The 23345-nt window shown below is 42.6% G+C and overlaps 1 protein-coding gene across 1 annotated transcript in view; it reads right to left on the reverse strand.

Moving 5' to 3' along the window:
* Positions 1-5423: 5423 nt before the first annotated feature.
* The window catches only part of MCF2L2 (MCF.2 cell line derived transforming sequence-like 2), a 141175-nt gene continuing 123253 nt past the window's right edge, over positions 5424-23345 (reverse strand). The window contains exons 26-35 of the mRNA XM_065639965.1: positions 21486-21595; positions 18263-18304; positions 17515-17610; positions 13905-13994; positions 12721-12792; positions 10821-10907; positions 8482-8600; positions 7787-7899; positions 6702-6805; positions 5424-5524 (exon numbers count right to left, since the gene is read on the reverse strand). Of these exons, the coding sequence (XP_065496037.1) occupies positions 5424-5524; positions 6702-6805; positions 7787-7899; positions 8482-8600; positions 10821-10907; positions 12721-12792; positions 13905-13994; positions 17515-17610; positions 18263-18304; positions 21486-21595 (934 nt within the window). The remainder of the gene's footprint in view (positions 5525-6701; positions 6806-7786; positions 7900-8481; positions 8601-10820; positions 10908-12720; positions 12793-13904; positions 13995-17514; positions 17611-18262; positions 18305-21485; positions 21596-23345) is intronic.

Raw genomic sequence — 23345 nt, forward strand, 5'->3', positions numbered from 1 at the left:
CCTGTGTGTTTTTAAAAAGTACTTTCTTTAGAGCCAAACTCTTTATGTTAAGGCACAGAAGGGACAGCTGTGATCTTGAGCCACCTCTGCAGAGCACCTGCTGAAGGGAGACAGGGCTGAGCAAATCCCACACGGGCTCTGGTCCCAGCTGGGGACGGGATGCAGCTTTTGCTGGCTGGTTCAGTTCTGCTCCAAGGACTGAGCTTGTTCAAGGTGGATCAGCCGGGGTGGCTCACCGTCAGTGTTGTGTCCAAACACACTCCTTGGCAAACAGCAATGACTGACCTCTGTTCCACGAAGTGCCTCCTGCAAACCACGCCAAGACTGAGACTGGAGCTGCACAGGCAGGTCCCGACCTGCATAGCCAAGCACCAGAGATCTGCAAGAGGAGAGCATTACGTCTGCTCACGTGTGCGGCTGGATTTCCAGCCCTGGGCCTCTGCCGTGGGGCCTGCTGCATGTGAGGATAACAAAGCAAGACCCATACCTGGTGTGGTCCTTGTTCTTCTTTTTCTCATGCTAATGTTGAAGAGCAGTAACATGATAAGGCCAGTGGCTTGAAAACTCAAGCGAGATGAAGTTTGCCCCCAGAAATCTGGATACCAGCTGAAATTAGTTCCAATTTTTTTTGCTCTCTATATTTGCATTGTGTTTCTACATTCTCGTTTTTACCTCCTTGCCCTTCTACTTGATCCACAACATGCATTTGGGTCAATTAGTGCTCCCTAATAAACCACTGGTAGTCAAAGGTATGCAGATATCTTAGGGATAACTATAATAAAGTTGTCCTACAACTTCCTTGCCTTAGGGCTGCAGCATTGGCATCCACAACTCTGAACCATGTGAGCATTTACACTCTCCTACGAGTCCCAGGGATTCAGGAACAAGACTAAGGAAGATGCATAAAGGAAAAAAGTCACTTTGTGCCTTTTGTGATATGTGTGTTGGACAAATAAAGTTATATTGAACAGATGTCTGGATTTTTTTCAGCTGTGCAGATGTGCCGTTACCGATACCTATTTTGAATAGAAAGAAAGCACATTTGACTTGTTACTTCATATAGAGACATCAACCACAATATTTTGTACTAGTTATAATTTTTATAAATTTCAAACAAAGTGTGGTTCTACACAGGTCAGAATGGCCTAATTACAGAAAGCTCATTTGCACACTTTTTTCTTGTAATAAATTCATACATTCTGTCTTGACTGGAAAAAAAGGACAGGTAATTCTGTGCTCTTTCCCTGTCTGATTATCTCTCATCAGTCACAATATACAAATACATCATTATCAACACCATGGAAAATACGTAAGAAAAACAAACTGTACCAATTCTCAGCTGGGGAGAGGAAATCTTAGCAGCTATTTCAGCTCAAGCTGCAAGAAGAAATACACAATTTGGCTCTTTTTTCATCTTATTCTCATATATTTCTAATCATATATATATATTTGAAGTCAGGCTTTGAATATTTTTGGAAAAAAATGCACATGGCCTTTCTCATACTCAACCCTGTTTGAAATCTCAGAGTCTAAGAAAATTACGGATAATAAAATGGCTTTTCATCACATACACAACCAGCGTATAAGACACACACAGAGCTCTGTTGTCACGGGCAGAAAAGCCAGTGTTCAGACGTGGTTTGGCCGCAGCTGTTCATGATCCAGACAACGACCATTGATCTGATTCTCCATCCAGTGGGGTTAGACTGTGAGAGGAGGAGAGGATCAGGCCTAATTATATTTTGGCCCTGTTTATTAAAAAAGCAAGACGTTTGTATCACAGCAAACGCCTTTTTACCTGTTTGTCATTACTGCCAATGAGGAAGGAGCCTGTTGCCCAACTACATCCAACTGAGCAGAAGGCAGAGCTTTGAGGATATGAAGTTTCTGCAAGTTCCACAGAAGCTGGCAGCAGAGCAGAGGGAGGACATCCAAGTCAAAACCTCAGCCCAGAGGGCAGGTCTCACTAGTCTGGACCCAGAGGGAACAGCCAGGCAGCTGGCACGGACCCGCTGGTCAAGCAGCAAGGGCACAATGCTCAAGCACAAGTGATACTGCAGCATACTTTGGACCTTGCCTCTTCTACAACTGAAACTTAGTGGCAACCATTGCTTTTAAATGACTTTCTGCTCACTATGTCATCTCCAAACAACACTGAAATGAAATTCATATTTGGAAACTATGATTTTTAGGTCCATCTACCTGAAAATGATGGTGTCAAAGACCTATATACAGAATAAGTATACCTTAACATACACATTAGTCTTGCTGGACATCACCAAATCATATTCTATACTGTACATGGAGAGTCATTCCCTTAATTATCACCTTGCTTGACAGAAATGCACTAATTAAAAGACTATCCTGTCTACTATTTAAAAAAAAAAAAGTCATCAAACCCCATTTTGTCTTCTCAGCAAAGCCAGGTTACTTCTTGTTGGCTGCTGTCAGACTTGTCAGCAGCCTGATCTGTCATTGAACTTCATTCTTTAAAACCCCAAACCAGCAGGGTGGCCCTGCCTCACTGACGTTCGCACCCCAGACATCAACTGGGCAAAGGGCCCCAGTTACTCCCCAGCAGCAGCTGCCAAGGTTGCAGGATGGTCTGAGTTTGAACTGCTTTGGCTCACCGGCACTGCAGGAGGGTTAAAGACACAATTAACAGTTGTGGGCTCCCTGCTCAGGTTCAGTAGTGTCCGAAAATAGTGTTTTCTAAAGCAGAGTAGGGAGGAGAATTGTTTTAATGCAGCCCGTACCTCTGCAGTTGTCATGGTGAGATGGTGAGCTGGGAGAGGGGAGACACTTGTGCAGCAATCCTCTTCCCTGCTCCGGGGAATGCCACCACTGGCACTCACGGGGGGCACAGCAGGACATACGGGGTTGAATGCTTTGCTCTCCCCTGAAGGGTCCTCGATTTTCGCACACATACTAAAATTTAGCATCACATTGGACACACAGGAAATCCAGTAGCTCCCATTCTACAGGAAGATATCGAGGCACCAGGGGATATAGGACTAGCACACTGTCACCCTGCACACAGCAGAGGTAGGAAATGAACTCAATACCTGATTTTTCATCTTCAGTCGAGAGACTTCCCACTTCCATTTCACCATTAGAATGACATTCCTCCAGAGAAACGCCAAAGTGCAGGTTTCATGTTTCCATCTGTCAGCAATGTCACAAATCCTAGTTTTGGCAGTTTCATATATCCAGGGTAACCCTTCCCCATCTCTCTCTCACACACATAAGTGCTTACTACATTTATTAATGTGCAATCAAAGCTCCCTACCCCTTTCCTCTCCTATGCTTAGGGCAGAGGTAGACAGAAGCACTGTTACCAGGCTGTGCAAAAAATTTCTGAAAGTAATAAAGAAATCAAAATGAACTCTTTTAAGGAGAGGATAAAATAATTGCACTACAAGAAAACATCACTGCATATTTCCTTAGGGGACTGAAAGGAATCAGTTCTTCCCTAAAGATGCTCATAACTACCGTAGATTAACAGGGTTCATGTTCCTGAGAGCCTACATGTCATTTTTAAGATAAATGACCAGCACCAAAACAGACAAGCTTTTATCTCCGTAGGACAAAATTAGCTTCCAAAAGGTACAGAACTCTCAGGTCCTTTAGTTGTGAACAGAAAACTTCTGAAATCACAGTTTAGATATTGAGGGTTACAAGAACCATGGGAATTCACCACCACAGTGCAACTCATAATTAACCAATAAGCCTTCACAGGAAAAAATCTGAATAAGCCTTTACTCTAAGGCTTTTTCTTGAATGGGACTATCTACCTGCTTCACAGCTATCCTGACTCACTAAGATATTTGCAATGCCAGCCTCCACTGAGACACAAAGAAAAACATTCAGGTCCCTGCAAAGACAATAGCAGAAATGTTAGAGTCTCCTATTATTTTGCTCAGAGGTTCAGAGTGGGTTGGTTTTTTTTTTTTGCTCAGAGTGTTTTTTGGTTTTGCTTCATCTCCATTTTTAGTGCTTTCGTCCCCTTAATTATTTACATAGACGGTCACTAGTCACAGGGTTAAACAAATTAAAAACGTAATAGTGAAAGCCAAACACTCACTCTTGAGCTTCTAGGGTCATTTTTACCAGGCTCATCTTTGCCTGTTTGCAAACCTTAGTCAATACTTATCTTTACTAAAATACTAGCAGCTTTTGTGGGACTTAAGACCCAATTACTATCAAAATGCCTTCATACCTTAACAGCTGCTCTAAATGAGCTAATGGCTTGTATAGGAATAATAATATCTGTAATCACTTTATATTATACATTATGGTTGGACTCGATGATCTTAAAGGTCTTTTCCTACCAAATGATTCTATAATTCTATTATGAGATCCTTATGTGGCAGAGATTTGGTACAGTCCTTTAATCAAATGTCCTGGAAAGAAGTATTTAACAACAACACGTTATCCACTCAACAGAGCATCTAATGCTCACTGCCTATTTGCAACGCTTAAGTATATTCCAAATGGGGGATGAAATGTGTCTACTCCGTAGCCCGGCACACACAGAAAGCATGCAGTCTACTCAAAAATATGACATTAAATGGCATTCAATTGAATTCTCGGCACCAAATGCAAAGGATTGTGATCCAGCAACCACACACTGCAGAGGGGGCAGAGGAATGACTTATATTGTAAAAAGAATTCAAAATGGGTTTTTTTGTCACAGTAGCTGTCACACACGTCTTTGCTTCCCTGCTAAGCCCTGCACCTTCACCTCAGAGCCAGGAGTTGCCATTTGCATCACCCCAACGTGATGCTGTCTGCAGCAGGTCACTCACTGTGCCATGCAAAAGGAGTCACGTCATTGCTGTGGGAAGCCTCTCTGATGGTCCACGTCAGAGGTTTCCTTTCCACAGCCACCCTAAAATAGGATGTTTTTGGTGTTGACCATCAGCAAAAAGGGCACGTTTGTGTTGTATCAGCTGGAATTAAGGAGGACTGGGAAGGCACTGCCAGAGGCAAGCAAATGGAAAAACCTCCAGTCGATCCCATGGTAGAGCAAGACCTTGTAACCCTGACCGTGCATGTGTCCCTCTGCAGTAACTCCACGTTCAAGCAAAGTTGCCAAAAGGTGCGTGCATAGTAACTCTTCAGCTCTGCTGTCGACCTAATTTAGGCCACGTCTTCTGAAACAGTTTGATAATCAATGCGAGAAGCATTTTTTTCCTCTAAAACTGAAGGTGGGTTTTGATGCTTTCTGGATGTTTAATGCTCCTGTCAAGTTTGTTTTTCCCAGCTTGACAGGTGGACAGCACAGCCCTCATCTGTTCATGCTGATAAAGTTTTAGTGAATGATGAACCTCAGAGCTTATGAGAAAGGCAACTTGGATCCAGTGTCCACCCAAAATAAATGAAGAGCTGGATGGGGTCCTGAGGATGGCTGATCCTGCTGTTCAGCTGCCAGCCCTCTGCTCTGCTGGGAAGCTTTTGGCCACCTCGCTCTCCTTGGTGTCTGACTCGACTGAGGCCGTACTGCAGGAGTCGTTGTACATGTCTGAAAAGGAGGACATGGGCATTGTCACTACAACACGTCTAAAGGGTTTTCCATCTACAGTCTTGAGGTTCATTGTTAAAAGCCTGAAATAAAATAAAAAATAAATAATCACAATTCTACCGTTCTCTTGATGCCTGCACTAAATGTAAGGGAGGGTCTTTGGGTATGTAACGAACTGTAGCATGTGTGTGGCTTTTTCTTTTGAAGCATTAAAAAATGCAAAAGAAATGAGAGCCACAGTTAGGCACTGAGGGTTAAGATAGAACTGACCTGCTGTGGGGGTGAAGGAAGCAGAAGTCATCAAACTCCCTTTAAACCATAGCAAAGAGTGCTAGTTAACTTTTAAAAGGTTTTCCTCCACTATAACAAATCCCAAACCAAACCAAACAAAAAGCCCCACCAAACAAGCAAAAAGCAAACCACCAAAAAAACCCAGTAACTCAGAAGAAAATTCTGGTAGCTCCCTATTGCAGTCCCCAGGGAATAGCTGTGACGGATTTTGCTTTCTTCTGCTACCAGAAAAAAAGCAGGACACATTTGGGTAAATTATATGTAAGGATGGGCAAAAAACAATCTAAAATTTCAACCTCTGATCTGCGGAGTTGCTGAGATTCAGCTTTTCCAGTGCAACCTGTTTGGGTGTTAGATCAGAATCAAAGCTGAAGGAAGGATGACTTTTAGTGCTGATTTGGCTGAAATCTTGCCAGAGCAGCCCTTTTTCCAGCCTTTGGAGCCAGCAATGAAATACGATGAAAGCAGTAATGGTTCATGAGATTTTAATGTTTTCAAACCTAAATCAGAGCCACCGCCCTGATGCTGAGCTAATTCCAAATGCTGCATCAAGATGAAAGCTATCCTGCCGTTACAACATGCCTTGCCTGTAGCCAGCCCAGGTACTGGTAGTCACAGGAGTCTGGGGGGAGATTCAAATTCTGCCTGGGAAATGGAAAACAATTAAACCATGGCAAGGTAAGCTCTGTTGCCTAACTAGTTCTGACACCCAAAGCACCAAATTTCAGGTTAGCTCAGCTACATCACCAGAGACTGCAACACAGACAAATACTCAGGCCAAGGACATTAATATAGGAAGTGCACTGTTTATCACATCCTTTTTATCACATCTTTTTTTAGTATGTAAAAAAAAATTAAAATGCCAGAAATACATTTCCTCCATTACCTGCATTACTGTTCTTAATTATGTTGTTACTGTCCCCCTCTGCTGGCTGCAATATACTGGAAGGAACCCAGTCGCTTTTCTCAGAGACCAGTTTCTTCACTAACCTAAAATTCAGAGAACAGTCAGTGAATTTCTCTACATTCCCTTTCCCTGGGTTGTGTTTCTTAGAGGTGTAAGTTGAGCAGCTATTTCCTAAACCAAGGCTGAAGGCAGAGGACCCAAGGCAGTACATTTCTGCAGTCTCAGATGGTGACCCGGTATCCCAGAACGAGCTCACTTGCAAGCAGAATGTGTGACAAGGAAGCGCTGGCCTTGGCCTGTGTTCGAGACCCTGGGCCAAATTCAGAGCTGAAGAAACTGAATCTTTCATATTGTCCATCCCCCTTGCTGTAAATATCATCTGGGATGGACGGTTTTAGTTCACTTCCCACCCACTTCACCCTACAGGACCTGCTCCCATCTCAGCTGCATGTCAGTTCTGAGTGAAGGGTCTGACTGCACAGGCACTTCAAAGAGATCAGACCTTCTTCCTCCGAATTACCCATGGAAAGAGAATTCAAATGCCCAGCCAGGTCTGTTCCTAACACTCACTTTTCATCAAGAGAGAACAAATACACTGGAACATACATGAGCTCAAGGGGGCCAGATTCATTCTATTTTGTCAATCACATCTTACACCTAAGCCTTTGGGGCTAAAAATGCACTCTGGTTCACTGCTGCAGCTCGGTGGGAGGCATGAGGATTTTTTTGATGTACCCTATGGAAGGGTGCTGCCTTTGACAGCTGTCCTTTTTGCTAGAAAGTGTCGAAAACCCAAATATTCCCCTTTGTTTCCTTTAAGCAAACTTCTGTCATCTTAAGTCTTATGTCACGAGCATTTGGGCTGAAAGTCAATCAGGTGGAATTAACCAAAGCTACTTGCACATTCATGCCTCCCACTGCCTCTTTCACATTGTGGTCAATGTGGTGAGTGGATTTGGATTGATTTTGAAGAGGCTTTGACATTCCTCTGAACATTTTCTGGTTTGTTTTCAGGAGATTATGGCAGTTCTACCTGTCAAATTCTGTCTCTCTGCTGTACTTACCATTGACCGTTTTCTCCTTCTTGCACAAACTGCACTAAATCTCCATCCTCAAGTGTAAGAGAATCTGGGAAACAGCTGTCAAAGCTGCCTTCTACCCGAAAAAGATTGGTCCCCTAAAATGAATGAAACAATGCATCAGAAATGCAGTCATGATCGATGAAAGAACACTGTGCAAGACAGAGTGAGATTAGTTAAATACTGAATTAGGCATTTCATGCTGGCAGGGATTTCTTCTGTAGGGAATTGTATCACTCTTTATTCCTTTTATCATGCCAGGTTAAATATTTTCCAAACTTAGGACAGAACTGTGCTGTGCATTCAGGCTTTAGAATTAACCAGCCAGCCATTATTCTGATACAGAAACTGGGTTTGCGACACCAGGTTAAGTTATGTAGAAAAGTCTGAAATAACTTTTTTAAAGGCCCAGAGCTTTCCCACACTTTTGTAACTTATCTGCACAGGTAAAACTACAGCTTATAAGTATGGGGTGACATTTTATGGTCCTGATCCTAATGAACAAAATAGTCTTGGAATAATCACCCAACACTCTAAATCAAATTCCCATCTTCTGTCTTTCCACAGATCCATGAATTTGAGGCTGGTATGAACCCAAACTTTGCAGGTTAAATCCTGATCTTTACAGAAGAGGAGATTGCACTGGGAAAGGGCTTAGAGTAATTTGAAAAAGGTATTACATTGTTAGGGTTGGTCTCTTCTTCCAAGTCAGAAGAGTTGGAGAGTTCATCTGTGCTGGAGGGGATGGCTTCGAAATCTTCAAATGTGTCTAGAGATGGCATTTGCCTGTTGGGCCAACCTTTTCAAAGGAGATAAACCAAAAAGAGTTAGCTATCCATCGTTAGCCTCTTTCAGACTCAGTTTTTTAAAAATAAATGTCACGGATTCACTTCCCACTATTCCACTTATTGAATTGCTTGTAACTTTTTACAGCTTGTTCTCTGATTTTGCCATAAAATTACATTGCAGCCACTATTCTCTCTCTAAAACTCTGTACTGCTTGCTGCCATTTGTGGGAAGGCAGATTGTGTGGCCACGGTGTGCATGTCCATCAATACCCTGAGTGTTTAGCATTACTAAATCTCTTCAGTTCAGGAGGTACAAAAAGCAAGGACCAGGAATCTTTCTGCAGAGCAAGCACTGTAGCAAATGATAACTTTTAGTGATGTGATTTTCAGAAGGCTGTGCTCACTCAGTTTCCAGCTTATCTCCATACATTTATCTAAAAATTGAAACCCGAAGTGATTGAATTTTGGTTGACTTCTCATCTCCATCCACCCTGAGGTGTTATTACCCCCTAAGCCACTTACAAGCTTATACCCCAGAGCAGGTTAGAAGTGCAGGGAAGGGACAGGGTGAACGGCAAGGCACAAAGACAACCAGACCTTTGGTGATAGGTAGACAAGATCTCATTCGCAGACTGCTGTTAGCAGTCTAGTTGCACGCTTTACACCCAAAACCACCCCAGCACAGTGGAAAATACCTAATGAGAGATTTCCAGCCCAAACACGAGTCAATCTCTCTACCTGCCAAGGCACACCTAGAGGATGTGCCCTGAGGGAAATTCAGGCTGGGCTTTACAATACCTGCCTGCCTGAGGCTCCCATGCTGGAAAGGTACCTCGGCCTCCCCCCCACAGAGGGCAATCTAGCTTTCCTTTGCACTGCATGTCCATCCCTTTTCTGACACGGATGACTATAGGCCAGCTAGGAGGATATAGACCTTGCCTCGGCCAAGGGATCCTGCAGCCCAGAAAGACACAAGCTGAATGCAGTCGGTCAAATCACCTTGTGCCTTCCTGCTTACTGTACCTGCTGGATACTAGCTGATTCACAGGGACCTGGGCTGAGCAGATGCTAAATCGAGCTCTTTGCAGCCTGTGGGCTCTGGACAAGGCAGAGCAGCGCTCCGACAGCAAGGCACGGAGCCAGATGCTCATGCAGTGGGATTATACATAACCCAGCACTCACAACTCAAAACAAACCCTGGCCTGAGACAGTACTAAGCCCAAGCCAGGCACTTCATGGAGTAAACAGAAAACTGATCTGATCACAGAGAAATAGGTTTATTTAATCCCTCCCCATGCATAACATCCCTGCTGCAGGCGCTGCTTGGTGCAACATGCGGCCACGCAGCTCTGCAGCCCCTTCTCTCCCTCCTGTTCCATCAGGGCACTGTGTGTCCCAACCACGACTATTCGGTTACAACAGAGACAGTGACCTTCTTCCACCAGAGCAGCATCCCCAGTTATAACCCTACATTTATTGTTAGCTCATCTGTACTTTTCAAGGTGTAAACTTGCCTCCGAAGCAGCATTCATGTGCTGAGTTGTGAGTATCCCTGCCAAGGTCTGTACCAACAGAATTTTGAGGCTGAACAATTTCAATTACAGACCATGCAGAGTATCAAACTGAACCCCATAGGTTGTATCAGTGGAATCACACCAGCAAAATACCAGCAGCTGTCTAAATGTACAAGAATACATTGATGCTAATTGGCTTTAAACTGCTGTAACAATTTTAGTTCCAATTCACAGGCTGGGCTACAAACACCCAAAGAAAAAGATGTCCCCCTTCCCACTTAGAAAAAGCTTCTGCAATCTTTTGCTACTGTCCTTTGTATGAAGCATCCAAGACAGAAACCTAAACAGCAAGGATTCCTTACAAATACATGCATCAGCCTTCCTCTTCCATGCAAATTGCTATTCTAATTTCAGAGGCTAAGAAATAGGCTAAGTTTTATGTACCTCGTTCAAGCTATAAAATAACGCAGATCAAATTCTGAGCTTTCTGACATCAGTTAAAAGCATTCTTTTCAGCTGTGCCTGACCTACAGAAAAGCAGAATCTGGCACATTGTTTCTATATCTGCTAGTGATCCCAGCTTGTTCTTTTATTGCCTTCACAAGGAATAATATTCGTTAAAAGAGAAAAATCTCTTTAAGTTAAAGAGGGTCAATATTTTCATAAATTTATATTACACTCTCAATTTGAGATGATAAATGTTTTCATTTTCTTTACCTGTCTGTGAAGCAGATCTAGGTACGGGTCTCATGGTGGAACCGGTATTACATTTAGTCTGGGCCAATATGGTGTTCTCAAAAGCATCTGCGACAGGAAGTACAATTTTGTGTCTTCAAGGTGAAATAGAGATCAGACAACCAGTACAAAGAGAATTCCTGTATCACCTCTGCAACTGGCAGTCTCTTTAACAAAGAGGTGGACTGGGGTCCAAAGAGGAGACACAAGACCAGCACAAATGAGTGAAAAGACAGCAGCATTCCACAGAAAAACTGTAAGTCTGAGAAGGACAGAGAACAGCCAAATGAATCAAACAGAAATACTGATGTTAATTAAGGAAAACGATTGCTGGGTGGATAGTGCAGTGTTCTATTTCACTACAGCTCCCTTAGACATTTTTAACATCTTTTCCTTGCAGCATTTCAAATAATTCTGTAAGTGGTACTATATTGTTTTGATGCCCATCCATATAGCAATGAAAGGGGACCAGGGAGGCTCTTCTTCCCAGCCAGAAATGAATTATTTCACTCTTGAGGAATGAAATGCAATTTTGTGGGGGAAGTTTTTATCTAAGCACATCAAATCCTTTCTGTTATTAATGCTGTCAGAACTCTGGAAATAGCAGCATTATCTTCTGGTAAAGGGTTGATAATGATCATTGTTTCCTACTTAAAGAAACTCAGCCTGGAGTGAGGAATGTTGTGCAGTAGGACCATGTTTCTAACCAGTGAGGATCAACTCAGCTCTATCCTACAGAGATAGCACTTGCACCTCAAAATACCCCCTGTCTCTGCAGCCACATGATATACTGAGATCAGAAGTATCTGCCAGTGAGGAAAGCAAGGTATCAACACCACAGTTTGGGAAACTCTGCTGCTGTGTGCCAGGATGATTCCAAACTTAGTGCTGGGGGCACTGGCAAGAGGAAATATTCTGCAAACGGCAAAAACACTGCTTCGTCTGCTGCCTCTGAACTGTTTCTGCCAACCTCTCTGTTCAGTGTCCTCTTCTACTGGGAGTGACATAAGAGATAACTGCAATATGTCACCAGTTCCATCACTGACCTGGCCACCTGCCCTTTTTACCAAGGTTTTGTACAGAGCAACACAATCCCATTAAAGGATTCCTCAGCTTACATGTCTCTTCTCCCTATCCTACAACAAGGGTATGTGACTCCTTGTGCCCCACAAAGCAACATGCTCTGGCAAAAAATTGGGGGTTGGACTGAGGGACCTTTGAAGGTCCCTTACAACCCAAACTATTCTATGATTCTAAATCCTCACGTAAAGGGAAAAGCTGACAATGGAAGCTAGTGTTCTTCCAACAGCAGGGCAATAACTTCCCGTTTTAATTCTTTGGTATTGTTTATTAAACAATTAATTAATCTGCTGCAACAAATAGGTGGAAATTCTGCTTGGCTGAAATGAAACACTGCACCTTAAATGGATATTAATGCAGAGTGGAGACTCTGCTGTAGTCTTCATGCACATGGCTCCTGCTCCTCTTATTAGGTATAGACACTAACAAGGGAAGAGAGATGCGAGCGGCCAGACTGCAGGTGAAGGTGAAAAGTAGCCCCTTGGCTCCCTGCTGCTGCACCCAACAGAGTGAGGGAGAAGCCAGGCAGAAAATCCAGATCCAGATCACAGTCTAGAGCATTACTTCCCAAAACAGGTTTTAATTTATGCCCATCCCTAGATGAAAGTTGGTAAATATGGCATGAGTGCAGGGGACAGGCAAAGGGGTGACAAGCTGTGTTTATCACAGTTAAACAGATAAACTGACACCAAACCCATAACAGACTCCAGTGTCATCTACCAGCAGGGATGAGATGTGAATTCGGTGAATAATATCAAAAGATTGCCAAACAGGTTTTCATGCAGGATGGAAATACTCATACCTTCAAACCCCAGGGGAGTTGGGTCACTCTTTATTTCATGTCTCTTGACTTTAACTGCAGGAACAAGGGGACCTGTGTGAAGTTTGCAGAGTCACAAGGCTGTAAATACTGTTAAAGGAGAAACTCGCTTTCCCATTACCTGGAAACACTGCCTGCCTAATACGTTCCCCCAGAAAAATGACCAACCCCTAAATTCTAGGTGCTGAGGATAGATACTTTTGTGACGTGGATAGGAAGCAGAATATTTTTTGCAAAAAACATTAAAGCATAGTAAATGTATCTGCTTCCAGTCAGGTTTCACAGCTTTTTTACTCTCGTGCTTTGTCCAGGAGATGGCACTAACGCAGGCACAATCGCAATCTCAGCTTTCTACCCAGGAGGCTGGCACGGAAGAGCCCACAAAATCCAACACTTCTGCCCCACAGAACTGGAGAGCACCAGTCACAACTCCATGTCCCGGACTTCTCCTGTGTCCTGGCTCCACGTGTGGAGGACTGGCGATATGATGGAGCTGCGATGTTCACAGTGGGGATCAGCATGCAGCCGTATGCAGCAGCCCAAAAATAAAACTTTAATAAGTTCCCACAAGAACTGCATAGAGTTCATGTGTTCTGGGCACCTAGCTCCCTTACATGTCTGAAAATGTCCTTACAATTATAATTTCTAATCAAAACTGTGATTATGCTAAATATTCTTAAAACTAGCATCTGTTGTTACTCCATTTTCAGCTTCACTTCGGGCTTTCTTACCATCTGATGTCTGCTACGCAATGAGGAGATTCTCTCCTTTTTGACAGCAAAAATCCTAAACAGCTTTAAGGAAACGGAGAAATAATTTCTATTGAATTTCAGTTAATCCAAACCAGGGAGAAGTTGGAAACCTAACCCCACATCAGCCAAAAATTAATCCAGTTTCCATGGAAACCAGCACCATTCTTTGAAGCCTATTACAAAGAAACTGAGAAGAGTCACTATATATGCTGGCAGTACACCTTGATATACATTTAAAATGTCTTGGCCTGCCTCGCTGCAGCGGTTATGCTGGTCCTGACTCTTCTTCTGCTGGAAACTCCTGCATTTATAAAAATTGAGCCTGATGTACTCACTTTGTGAACAGCATTTGGCAGTAAATGTGTCAGTCGGCAGGAAGGGACAAGGGTAGCTAAGCAAGCAGCAGGACGGTACCTTTGGTCACAGCAGAAGCATTAACTGTGGAGCTGATGGAGGAGGCTAGGGAAAAGCGACGGGTAACTTCTCTCTCCTTAGATTCTGGATCTGGGAGAACAGACAGATGCAATGCAGGGCAGGGTTAGAGGTTAATAAGCACTGAGGGTAAAAGATGTCCAAAGCAAAGCAGCAGCTGGAAAAGGGTAAATAAAAGGTAGGTTGCTCCACTAAAATAGACAGGAAAAATTCCCTCAACAAAGTAAAAAATCACAGAAGAGAGTTCATATTAACATATTTTTAAAGCAATTCCAATTGCACTAATTTTAATACTTCAGAAAGGAGACATGCCAATTAATATTTTAGCAACCAAGTAGTGTCTAAGCACAGCTACAAAACAGACAGATGAGCAGGATGGTTAGAATGGGGTGTGTGTCTACAGATGAAACTTGGATTATTTTAGACACTGAACTGCTTGTTCTGGGACGATTGACCTGAAATACACTGAAAACCAAACATGAATGGTTTGGAGTTCACATTTGCCATTTCTAGAAGTTAACTGTGTGAATGCCTGAAAACCTTCTCTCTCACTATACTTCTTGCACCTACCAATGGCAGCAGTGCCACTTGAGAGACAACATTGCTTGCTTACAAATATTTCAGGATTAACTTTTATTATCTTCTGCTGAAAACACTCTAAGCACATGTGCTGCATTACTCGAGTATTTCCATTGAGACATGAGCAAAGCTACTCATATGCTTCGTGTCTCAGTTTCAGTAAGATACATGAACACCAGGACACAACCTCAGTTGAAAATGGTATTAGAAATGGCTTTAAATCTTCTGTTGAAGCTTTTCAGATTTGTCAAAAACTATTTATGATTTTCATGTTTTCATTTTTAAAAATATCAAAGAAATATTTAGGCAAAAATGAAAATGGTGCCTGTGATTCAGAGACACTTTTCTATTCCAACTGCCTCCTTTCTCTTACTATGTCTATCTTATTTTCTCTCTCTCTCTTTTTTTTTCCCCCCCTCCCCATTATTAAATAGCATACAGCACTGGAGTAAAAGAAGTTTCAGGTGATTTTATATTTCAGGTTTAAATATCTTGTGCAGAACTATACTACTGTGAAGATTTCCTTGCCAGGGATCTTAAAATTCTCTTTCCTATTCCTCATCTTCATATTTCCTTATTTTAATGTTCAGTCACACAACACTTCTCCTTACTTCGTTTTTTCCGTATTTCTGCCTAGTAAATGTCACATTCACTGTATGTTTCCAGCAGAGCAGAAATTAGTGTGACCGGTTGAACTGCAATTCCTATAAGGTTTTATTATGCCAAAACATCAGGAAACTGTATTAGCTCCCTAAAATCTCAGGCAATTTTAACTGTAGATTGGCTACTGTAGAAAGACTGTAAATCCTCTATCTGCCAATGCACTTACTTATCAATTTACTCATAAAAGCACTTATATTCAAGTACCTCCTTATTCACACCTCCAAAAAGGCTGAAGAAAAATGAGAGTTTAAACTGCTCTACAAAGGATTAACTCCACGTTTAGGCTGATGTAACTGCCCTTATTAAAATAAAAAGACAATTTCACTTCATAACGATGCTGTTGGGCTACATATACACCACATCATGCAGCTCCTAGAGGCTCTGCGCCAGTTCCAAGGAATTTGAGCTTGGCTCTGCAAACCAGGACGACTAATGCCAACCTAAGGAGGGGAGATGCCGAGTGCTATGAGTTTGGGCTTTCGCACGCTTTGGTGCCAGTTCTGGTGTGGCCACCTCGGGGTCTCTGCACTGGAGTGCAGCATGGTAAAGTTTCTCTGCCAGACATCAGCATTTCTTTGGTTAAAACACCAAAGTGCTTATATACAACATTTTCTACCCCATCATGTCCAGCCCGGACAGACAGTTCAGCAATGCTTTGAGCATCCCTGCTCCACTGGCAGTTGATATGTATCAGGAAATATTGTTTTCCCCCTAGTCTTGTTATTTCATTGTATAAACTTTCCCTTTTATGTGTTCTGGAGATGTACAGACACAGTGGGTCTGAACCAAAGAGTGCTCAGCTCAGTATGCCATCTCCTGCCGTGACCAGTAACAAATCTTTAGACAGTGGGGTCAAGAGCAGGACAAGCTTCTTGCAGTAACTTTCCCATTATGTTCTCACAGCTTCTGACCTGCCTTCACAGCCAGTCCATACAGTGCTAACACAGCTTTGCATCATCACTGCCCACAGCAACGACCACGCTCTGCAAATCCTCCAAGCTATTTCCCAGCTGGTTTCCTCTGGCCAGGACCAGATTAGCAGCTGAACAGCACAACAAGGAGAAATGGGACATTATGTAATGGAGGTGTGTCACAGGAACCGCAAGTAACCAGAGCCAGGAAGACTTTGAGCTGATAGTGCCTAAGGCTTAGGGAGTACGACTCTTCTGAACTGTGCCATGCTGTCTGGAACACAGAATGACGGAATAAAAGGCAAGACATTTCACATGACAAGCAAAATTCAGATAAAAGATCAAAGGAGGCCCAAACCAAAACTGCAGATCCAAACTTGTCCAAATTGCTTCATTTCTGAAATCTGTATTTTGTAATTGATTTCCCCAAGTCACGGGATCTGAAAACCACTCCCCTTTTTGTATTCAGAATATTGAACTGGTCCGTCTTGGATCTTACTACCAAGTGCAGCCTTAACCTTGCAGCCAAAATCTTATGGCTGTGCTGGCTTTTAGTATATTTTCATCTACTTTATAATGTTGTAATTCTTATTTTTTGCATCTAGCTTCTTCTTCTTTTGATGTTCACCCTCTCCATTGCTGCACACTAACCCTTTGTCTGACAGAAGAAATATAATTTATCAGAACAGGAGAAAAGTCATACAATAACAATAAAAAGAGTAATTACATTATCTTTTCAGAAAGTAATTGCAAATAGTCATTCAATTTCATTTCTATTCACATTTCTTTCTTTCCTTTAAAGTCTCTTCCTTGTACAGCCATCACAGGAACATGGAATGCTCTCTACTCATGGATATTCAATGTCTTCTAACCATTTATGCACAAAGACTCAGAACATACCATTTTACAGTGTTATATAGTGTAATTAAGTAGAAATAGAAATAAACCCCAGATCCTCTGAATTCTGGTTCCTCAGTGTAACCACTAGGCCGCGGCTGAGCAACATTTGAAAAAACAGAGAGTCCAACCAATGAACTATTTGACACATAAAAATCTCATGTAGCACAACACAATGATACTCTTCCCTTCAAGTCAGTAAACTGCTGAAAGAAGTTTGGTTCGTAGCTTAAAAAAGGTTCGCACTTTGGCCCTTGAGAGAAACAGGAAATAAAATTTATTTGCACTGTGCACCAGTAAAATATGCAACCAGTCAACTCAAAGGTTGCTTTGCAAACACTGCCGTGGGACCGATTTTTGGTAACGGCATCTTTGAGAAGAGGAGCCATATGTGTGTGTCAGACAGGAGCATTTTGGTGAGATGTGGCAGCACTTTAGGAAATAGTGATGGATGGCACTATGGGATGGAGAGAACATTGTGGGATTGTGGGAGTGCAGGAGACAGATGGCCAGAGACCAAATACTGCATGGGGTGATTTTACCTTTGGGTGGAGCTCTGCGGTTGGAAAGACCTTGCAATGTGAATCGCTTTCTAGCAAGCGCTGTGCGCTCAAGGTTAAGGCTGGTGGAAGCATCAACTAGGAGAAAGAGGGAAAGGGAAGAGAAATAAGGAAGGAAGGGTCAGCTGTTCAGCTTATGGGAAAGGAAAGGTTAGCACTGGATGACAACTTAAAGTAAATAAATAAATTTTGATTCAGTTCAAGCCTGAGCAAGAGCTAATCAATTAGAGAGGTGACATGAGGCCAGGGTGATTAAACCAGCTGAGCCAAACAGAGCCCCTGGGTTGAGTTTGGCTCACTGAGTTTAATGGAGAACAACAACAAAACGAAACCAAAGAAAAACAGGTGAAGGGATGTAGCTCTCATCAAAGGAAAATACAGTTCAGCAGCAAGCTCATTACAAAGGACCTAGTGCCTTTTACTATGAAAACACATCATTGTGGTTGGAACAGCAAGGTTGTAAGGAAAAACGAGAGAAGAAGCCTTGCAGTGCAGGACACATACAGCCAGCCAGTGTTGTGAGCAGTCCCGCTGCTGCTACCCAGCACTAGCGCTGAAGAGTCTGCCATCGCCAGCCTTACCTGCTGACGTCTTTCTAACAGCCTCCAAAGCCAACATACAGTCATGCATTTGATCTCATGAATTGCTGGGATGTAAGGAGTGCCATGCCAGCAAAGCTTACATGCCAGGCTCCTACAGGAGTAAGCCAGCCATGCTGCCTGGCAGTCACCTTTAGAGAGATCAGTCACAGGCGGGTCTAGGTCCTGAGACTCTGGGTTTGAAAGATAATCAGTTACTTGCATTGCAGGAAAGAGGTGGACCTAGATCAACCCCCCCAGGTCCATGCATTCCTGCCATATTCTGCATCTGCCCCTTTCTTTGTGTGGGCAGGTAGCCCACAGCAGGTTTATGGCAAAAGACCAGGAGAAAAGCCATGTGCTGGCTGCCTGGTTCTGTGCCTTAGGATTTAACCACTTGCTTTCTCCTCCTCTTTATTTCATACACTGCCAAGTGAGAATCATTAGAGTCATAAAGGAAGACCAGAAGTACAAAGGGAATGTGAAGAGACAGTGACTCCACACTGACAGACAAGCAACAGACAGACAAGCTGTGCTTCCAAAGGAAAGCGCATCCCATCACTTCCTGATTTGCAGCCAAGATAACCCAGGATCCAAGGTGCTGCATGTGTAGGTGGGTGTGAGATGAACAGATTTTAACAATACAGAAGTATGCCAGTGTGGTTCAGCTCCTTCCAGCCGGAGGCCTCACGCCAGCTTTGGGCCAGGCAGGTGCATCTGGTGAGGAACCGCTACCAAGAGGCGGTTTCAGCTTTGGGGCTGCCCACAGGCGCACTGGGGAGCGTTTGACTTTCCAACCGCCTGTGTCGTCCTAAGGGCCATTCCCTGCCATGGCTGCTCCCACTGCCAGACAAACTTTGTAAAAATACTGTAGCTTATAAAGAATCCAGAAACTGGTGTATAAAATATATTTACTTTGTTTGCAAAGAGAAAAAACATCCATAGTATCTGATGATCACAGAGTCATGCAGCAAGTACAACAATGCATGTATATAGGGGGAAGGTTTATAAGCTAGTTCTTCAACTATGCAATTATACCACTTCACTGACAGACCCCTTAGGATTTAACAAGTTCTCACAGCTTCCCAGCACCAGGCAATCATTAGAGACTGGTCTCTAAAGACATGTTATCTCCACTTGAGTTATTTCAAACCTTTCCTTCTGCAGATATACCAAATAGCCCTGGAAACCATTTCAAACATAATAAAGACTAGGTCCTGATGGACAACAGGTTGAATATGAGCCTGTAATGCATCCTTGTGGCAAAGAGGGCCAAGAGCATCCTAGGCTGAGTTAGGCAGAGCCTTGCCAGCAGGTCTGGGGAGGTGATGCTTCCCCTCTACTCAGCACAAGTGAGACAAACCGGAGTGCTCTTACCTCTCCTGGGCCCCCCCGGACAAGACAGATACAGACACACTTGAGCGGATCCAGCGAAAAGCCATTAAGATGATTAAGGGATTGCAGTAGCTGACATGAGGAGAGAGTGGGAGAGCTGGGATTGTTCAGCTTGGAGAAGAAAAGGCTCAGGAGGATCTTATCAATTTATATAAATTCCTGATGGGAGTGATTAAAGAAGATGGAGCCAGACACTTGTCAGTGGAGCCCAGTGACAGGGTGAGAGAGGCAATGGGCACAAACTGAAATACGGAAAATTCCATTTAATAATATGAAAAAAACCTTATTTTGCTGTGAAGGTGGTTAAAGACTGGGACAGCGTCCCCAAGGCACTTGTGGAGTCTGCATCTTTGGAGATACTTAGAACCCAACTGGACATGGCCCTGAGCAACTTGCTGCAGTTGACCCTGCTTTGAGCAAAGTGGTTGGTTAGGCTAGCTGGTCTCCAGAGGTTCCTGCAGGACTCTGCTCCCATATAGCTTCAAGTCAGTGAATCTACCAATCAGGTCCACACAAAACACTCTTTTATATGTAGATAACTCAGTCACAGGCACTTAGCCACAAGAATAATGAAACCGACATATCTTGCCAATAGTGCCCTCCCCCTCTGTACTATAGAAAGAAAACGGTATTTCAAAATAACCTGCGTTGAGATTACCTAGATATTGAGAGTATTTCAGTCAGTAGGTGGCACAACAGAGCCAGCTTGGGCCGAGCAGCAGCACCTCTGCACCTTCCGAAGCAGGACCTCACTGCACATTTTTAGGACGAGTTCAGCCCCTGCGGAGTCCCAGCTGGAGGCTCTGGTGCCTCCCAGGGACACAACTGACAGTTTGGGTGGGACGCGCACATCCCGCAGCCGGGGGGTGCGGGGGCTGAGCCGGCAGTCACAGCAGAGCCCCGAGGCACCGCCCATGGGAAAGCAGAACAGTGAAAACGGGCATCCAGGGTCATCCCGGTTCCCACACTCTTGTGTATGTTCGATTTAAAAACACCAATAATTTTCCTGGATTTTTTTTTTTTTAAATAGGGTTTATGAATTTCAAATGAAAGATGGCTTTTCAACTTTTTTTTTTTTTTAATTACTTAAAAAAAAATCTTATTAAAAAAAAATTACTGAAGCAGGGTTTTAATTAATAAAACTGGATTTTTAAATGAAGAATCCATAACTTTCTTCCCAGAATGAAAACTTAATGCAATGAAAAATTTTTTGGTGAATAGCCAATTTTTCAAAGAAAAAAAAAATCAACTTTTTTTACCATCTGTATTTATAAAGGAGCTTGCTGTCACTTTAAGCCTAATTTGGACATTCATTTCTTCTTTTAAGACCTCATGATTTTCCTTTTATATTATTAGAAAAGTCATTGCTTTAACATCTAAAAATACTACCTAAAAGAGAAACTGGTGTTGAAAGATTTTCTGTTCCTCTGCTATCACATGACATCCAGTTTCTTTTTAATGTTCATTTCAACCTACATTGTACAGACTACATCTATTGTATTCATGGCCTCAAATAATGGAGGGACTTTGAGTGATTGCATGTGCGCTTATTTATTATACTCTAGAGGGGAACCTATATACAGAGGAGGCAAAAAATCTCTTCAACATAAAGCAAGGAAATTTGTTAGCAAAGTCCATTGACAATCCTAAAAATAAATATGAATCCAAATACTTAACCAGGATATAGAAGGCTAAAATACACATACTATCCCCCCAAATTATATTTTTAAAAAACACAAGTTGTATAAACAGCGCTATAATGCATCAAAACTCAAACTTAAAAAATCCTAAACTGGTAATACTTTTTGGTGTTTAAGAAGTTTCACAGTACAGTCACTCAGCTTTGTAGCATTGTTGTTTTTTGATGCTGGGTTTAAAAAAACATACATTTAAATAATCCTCATCAAACTCTAGAAATGAGTGTGCAAAAATAAAAATATTACCCTTCGGAAGCAAAAAGCTCTGTGTCAGAACTCCTACCTCTCTTTTGTCTGGCGCTGGGACTGGAATTCCTGTTTTTATTGTTAGATGCTTCCACATTTGATGTCTCAGATTTGTTTTCATATAAACTTGATGACTTTCGGCTATACCTTCGGACAAGAGAAATACAAAAATAGTTACATTCCTGCTTAATACCTGAGCACTAAGCATTCTTTCTTACCCTCAGATATGGAAGCTTAAGGAACAAAAGGCATGTTTTAAAATTGTGTACACTATGAATTTTACATCTGTGTAGGCAGGTATGGTGGAAAAAGCTGTTCTAGGTCCCACCTCCTTCCCATGCAGTAAGGGATGACTTTAGTGAGAGCTGAGAAGGGAAAAATGGAGGGACAAACTAGTTAAGTCTGCACAAGCTCTTTTTGCAAGTCCAACAGATTTTGAAGGAAGGGGTAGGAAACCAGTTTAGAAAAGAGGAGCCCCATTTTCCATCCTTTGCAGCATAATTGTATTTGACTCCAGGAGAGAAATGGGAACTGGGTGGTTACATAGAGGTCATACCATGCACAAAGGAACATATGGATGCTACTGGCTCCAGGATCTTCCAGCTTCTCTTTCTTCTCCTCTTTGAAAATATGAATCCAAGTGGGATATCTCAAACTACAGCTGAACCACAGACAAGGGGATACATCTTGCCAGATTTGCACTGGTACCAGCCTTGGCATCTGTAATGGGAAGGACCCCCCTACCCCAGGTTTGTGGGGCATTTGTGCTGCAAGATTTTCTCATGGTTCTTATCCTCATCATTTTGCAAATGTCTGGTGGTTTAATGTGAGTGTTCGACTGTTACCCTTGGCAGACTGAATGTTCCACACATTTCATTATATCTACACACTTGAAATACTCTTTCCCAAAATGCTTGTTGTTAACATGTATCAGGAATCACATTGCTGTTTACAATTATCACATGAACTCTTATAGTTAACATTCATAGGGTTTGTCTTGCTGTAAGGGAATGTCCAAGGTGTCATTATAAACTTAAAAACATTTGGAATACTAGAGATCTGTGAATACCTTTTATAACTACAAGGCAGCCTGGGACTCATTGCTTTGTATTTTAACCTCTGACCTGTTTCTGATGGAACTTTAACAGAGGTCTCTGTTACCTCCTGGTACTAAATCAAAATGTGATTTTGCAGCTTGATGTCAGGTACAAAATGGGGCTTAAAATAAATATGGGAACGAATCCAAAGCCCACTCACATTTCCTTATTCTTTTTTCTCTGTTCCTTCCCAGTTAGGCTAACTGTGAAACATGCAGCTAACAGAATTAAAGATTTACAGCTGTGAGAAAGACACTGAGAAAACACACAAGCTTCTCTGAAACAGAATCTGCAGCAAAACTCCTAAGTGTTTGTGTGTATCTATATGTATGGGATATTTTTCCATGGATGTATGACTGAATCTGTCATTTCCAAGAAAGCAGATAATTAAGCAGTTAGAACAATAGTCTGTTTGAGATTCATATGTTTAAACAGGTTAGAAAACAATACAAAGAGATAATTTCATTATCACTGAAATGCAGCAGCCATCCCTTGAGAGAGACACGGCAGCAATAAACGCCACAAGGCATCTCATTTTAGGATTAGACACTGAAACTTTGGGGAAGAAGTTACAGAGAGAGAATTTAAATAGATTGAACAGTACTTCAGGATATTCAATAGCTGCCTGGGCACTGGTTCTAAGTCTCTTTCGCAGACACTTCAGCTCCAGCTGTGAGTCAGCCCAGCCCTGCCTTATCTCTTGGAATTGCAGCCGCAAGTGCTGTGATGGCACATGAACTAGTAAAGGAGACAGTCTTCATCATCGAATAGATACGGGGCAGGAGAGTGTTCCCCCAATG

Source organism: Caloenas nicobarica, chromosome 8 (genome assembly GCF_036013445.1).
Source record: "Caloenas nicobarica isolate bCalNic1 chromosome 8, bCalNic1.hap1, whole genome shotgun sequence".
NCBI lineage: Eukaryota > Metazoa > Chordata > Aves > Columbiformes > Columbidae > Caloenas > Caloenas nicobarica.